The sequence below is a fragment of the Hemiscyllium ocellatum genome, chromosome 3 (assembly GCF_020745735.1).
Source record: "Hemiscyllium ocellatum isolate sHemOce1 chromosome 3, sHemOce1.pat.X.cur, whole genome shotgun sequence".
Taxonomy (NCBI): Eukaryota; Metazoa; Chordata; class Chondrichthyes; order Orectolobiformes; family Hemiscylliidae; genus Hemiscyllium; species Hemiscyllium ocellatum.
In genome coordinates this window covers 17120200-17123764 of record NC_083403.1, presented here as the reverse complement: position 1 = coordinate 17123764, position 3565 = coordinate 17120200, and the positions used below count along the sequence as shown (strand labels likewise).

The 3565-nt window shown below is 41.0% G+C and overlaps 1 protein-coding gene across 4 annotated transcripts in view; it reads left to right on the top strand.

Annotated features, from left to right (window-relative positions):
• traf3ip2a (TRAF3 interacting protein 2a) overlaps positions 1 to 2322 on the top strand; it is a 93601-nt gene extending 91279 nt beyond the window's left edge. For all 4 annotated transcript variants that reach the window (XM_060855873.1, XM_060855872.1, XM_060855871.1 and 1 more), the window contains one exon: positions 208 to 2322. In XM_060855873.1, the coding sequence (XP_060711856.1) occupies positions 208 to 354 (147 nt within the window). In that variant the 3' untranslated portion in view covers positions 355 to 2322. The remainder of the gene's footprint in view (positions 1 to 207) is intronic.
• The last annotated feature ends 1243 nt before the right edge of the window (positions 2323 to 3565 follow it).

Below are 3565 nucleotides of genomic sequence, written 5' to 3'. Positions count from 1 at the left end.
ACACACTCTCTCACTTACACACACACACACACACACACACACACATACACACACACACACACACAGTCAGTACTATACCCGAGGTTTTTAGTTTTTAGTCCAATGTCATTTGGAACAAAGTAAATGAATACTATGCACTTTACTATCTTGTTTTCCATCATTGTATGTGTGCCATGTACTGACTGTAAACCTTTCCTTTCATTGCAGGCTCATGTACCCAATTGGCTGCAGAACACACACATTTACAATTGGCCCAGAGATCAGAAGCGAATCCTCCTCCGATTGCTGAGGGAAGAGGAGTATGTTGCTCCACCAGTTGGACCATTACCCACCATTCAAACTGTCCCACTCTGACCTTGTTTTTGTTCAATTAGCTTACAATGGCTGCTCTGGCCTCAGTGCAAACACTTGGATGGGAGGGGCCTGACTGTATGGAGTTATTGTGGTTTACCTGAATCATGCCAAGCTGGCTCAGTGCTGCAGACTATGATATTTCTCTTTTTATATGTAATGGGGTGGCTTCAGATGTTAATTGGCTGTTTAATCTCCTGAAGAGTTGCTCTGCATCAAGGTACCAACGCTGGAACCAGACATGACCCACGGGGATTTGAAAAACACTTCTATGTTCAAGGCAACAGGATTTCAGCAACATTTAATCATTCACTACATATGCAGACAGTACTACATTCAAATCCAACTCAAGCTGTTTCAATTTTGCTCAAAGGGAGATTGTGTGTTAAAGAGGACAATGTGTAATAGATGTTGTATTATACTTAGTTGATGGTACATACATGTCCATGTACTCATTGGAAAAACCGATATTAACAATGGGACAACATTTTGTGTTTCTGTCGGTCTCCCAAGGAAATGCCTCCCAAGTGATTTTTTAAAAAAATAAAATGTCTCTTGGGTTGTCTCTGAAGTAATGATGAGAGTTGGATCAACTCACATACTATTGGTGGTGGTGGATTCACCACAGCAGGAGGAACACCAGCCTATCTGTTTGTTTTCAGATTGGCCACAAGCTCCAGGAGAACTCTCAGGTAGACCATGCCCTGATCTCTTTGGCCACATCAATACATTTCTGATTGGTAGCAACCTTACTGTTGTTTTCTGCAAAAGAGTGCAATACATTGGTTTTATTTCTTCCATCCAATTTCCGGAGTCAGTAAGCTTTCAACTATGGAGTGTGTCAAAGCTGGACTTGGTGAGGCACAAATGGAAATATTCCTTTCCTCGTTATGGGATTATCGCTGGACTATTAATCCAGAGACCCAGGTAATGTCCCGGCAACTCAGGTTCAAATCCTGTCAAGGCAGATGGTGGAATTTACGTTCAATAACAATCTGGAATTAAGAGTCTAAAATATAGATGGTTGGATAAACCCCATTTGGTTCACTGATGGCCTTTAGGGAAAAAAACTTGTTCTCCTTACCTGGTCTGTGTCTCCAGACTTGCGGCAATGTAGCTGACTCTGATCTACTCTCTGGAATGGCCAAGAAATGTAGCCTACCCAGTAAAGCCCTCGTTCCATGAATGAAAACAAGAAAAAACAACTCCTATCCTTACCCTAAGGTAGGTACACCCTTAAGTAGGGAAACTAAAACTCCAGGCATGTTCTTGACAAATTCCTTTATAATCGCAGCAAGGATTTTCTTACACATATACTCCCATCTATGTGCAATAATGGTTAACCTGGTTTTCTAATTTCTTAGTTTATCCAATATGCTGGCTTCTTGATTCATGTTCGATTCCATCTATCACTTCTCCACTCCCTTCACCTGGTTTTGCTCCTTTGTTTTTGTATCATCTCCTGCCTGGCTTTGTATTGGCTGAAAAAATTAGATAAGTTAGATTAGATAAGAGCAAGTGTAATTTCTCCAGCTCATTGATGTGGATCATTGATTAGTCAATGATTGAGGAGCAATGACAGCAGATTTTCCAGTGTTTCTCCAATGCCAGGGGAACCGTGCACCCTTGGCAAATTTCAGAAAATGGGGATGGCGTAATATCAAAAAAAATTGAAGCAAAATTCACAGAGTTAATATTTTCAAATCTTTGGGATGGGTGGTTACTTGGTGAGGCACAAATGGAAATGTTCCTTTCCTCGTTCTGTAATCTCTCAGCAAAACACGGTGATGCATTAACCATGTGAACAAACTGTCACAATTATTGGTTGGAGACACTACTTTCATGAATAAACAGTTAGCAAACTTAGAGAATTTGTTTTCAACTGTCAGAATGATGTAAATTGCACGCATGACACGATGTCGCTTCTGAACCTTTCCTCTCCAAATTTTTGTAAACAAAACATTATTGTGAACGTGCTTTTAAAGGGGGGGTGGAGGGGGGGGGGGGGGGGGGGGGGGGGGGGGGCTTGGTGAGACAGTGACGTCTCCAGCAGAGAAAAAGAAAACTACAGACACCTAAGTCTGAAACTCTAATCCCCACAGCACTATTATGTGTATAGGAATATTAGCCTCAGTTACTCGTTGAATTTTATTTACTTCCCATTCACCCATCAGTTAATTGTAACAATTTATTACTTTTGTATCAAGCATTCATTATCTGATGTAAAATATATTGTTAGTTGAGATGAAAATGTTCCTGTTTTGTGGTCTACACGGAAGTTTACACAGATTTTGCAACCAACTGGGGTCAGTTTGGGTCAGCTTCTCCAATGGTAATTTTTAAAAGATTTCTAAAGTAAATAAAAATTAAAATAAAATTTGTTTAAAATATAAACTGATTTTGCCTGGTGTCAAAAAGCCAATAACTGCATTCAAAAAGTTGTCAGTTGTCCCTGGAAGCTTGGCATCAAAAGCAGTGAACTTTTACATACATCATTCCTTATTTTCTCACCATATATCCAAGATTCAACATACTGCCACACTGACCTCAAAAAGGACATGTATTTTCAACCTTCAGTCTCTTTTTAATGACACAAATATTAGAGTGGAATAAAGCTTTCTCTCTGAAGAATGCAAAATTCATTTGAACCCAAAGGCACAGCCCATCCATATGGGTGGCATGGTGGCTCAGTGGTTAGCACTGCTGCCTCGCAGCACCAGGGACCTAGGTTCAATTCCAGTCTTGGGTAACTGTCTTTGTGGAGTTTCCCTGAGTCTGTATGGATTTCCTCCCACAGTCTAAAGATGTACAGGCCAGGTGAATTGGCTGAGCTAAATCGCCCATAGTGTTAGGTGCAGTAGTCAGAGCCCAATGTAGGGAATGGGTCTGGGTGGGTTACTCTTTGGAGGGTGGGCGTGGGCTTGTTTCCATACTATAGGGAATCTAATCTAAATGAGCCCTGGTCACACACTGGGACTTCATTGTTGTGTCGGAGATCAAAATTCAAGTGGGCCTGCCGTCTTAATTGGGGCGTCGAATGTTTGTTGGCTATAACTAATATCCCATGATCCCAGTGACTGTGACACATCCTTGTAATAAAACCTGTCCTCGGGTGACACAGTATTCAGTTCAGTGTGAACACTGACAATTCAGTGAAACTGATACACAGTCTAGAAACATATAGATTGACTTTCTGTTCAGATACTTGGGTCAT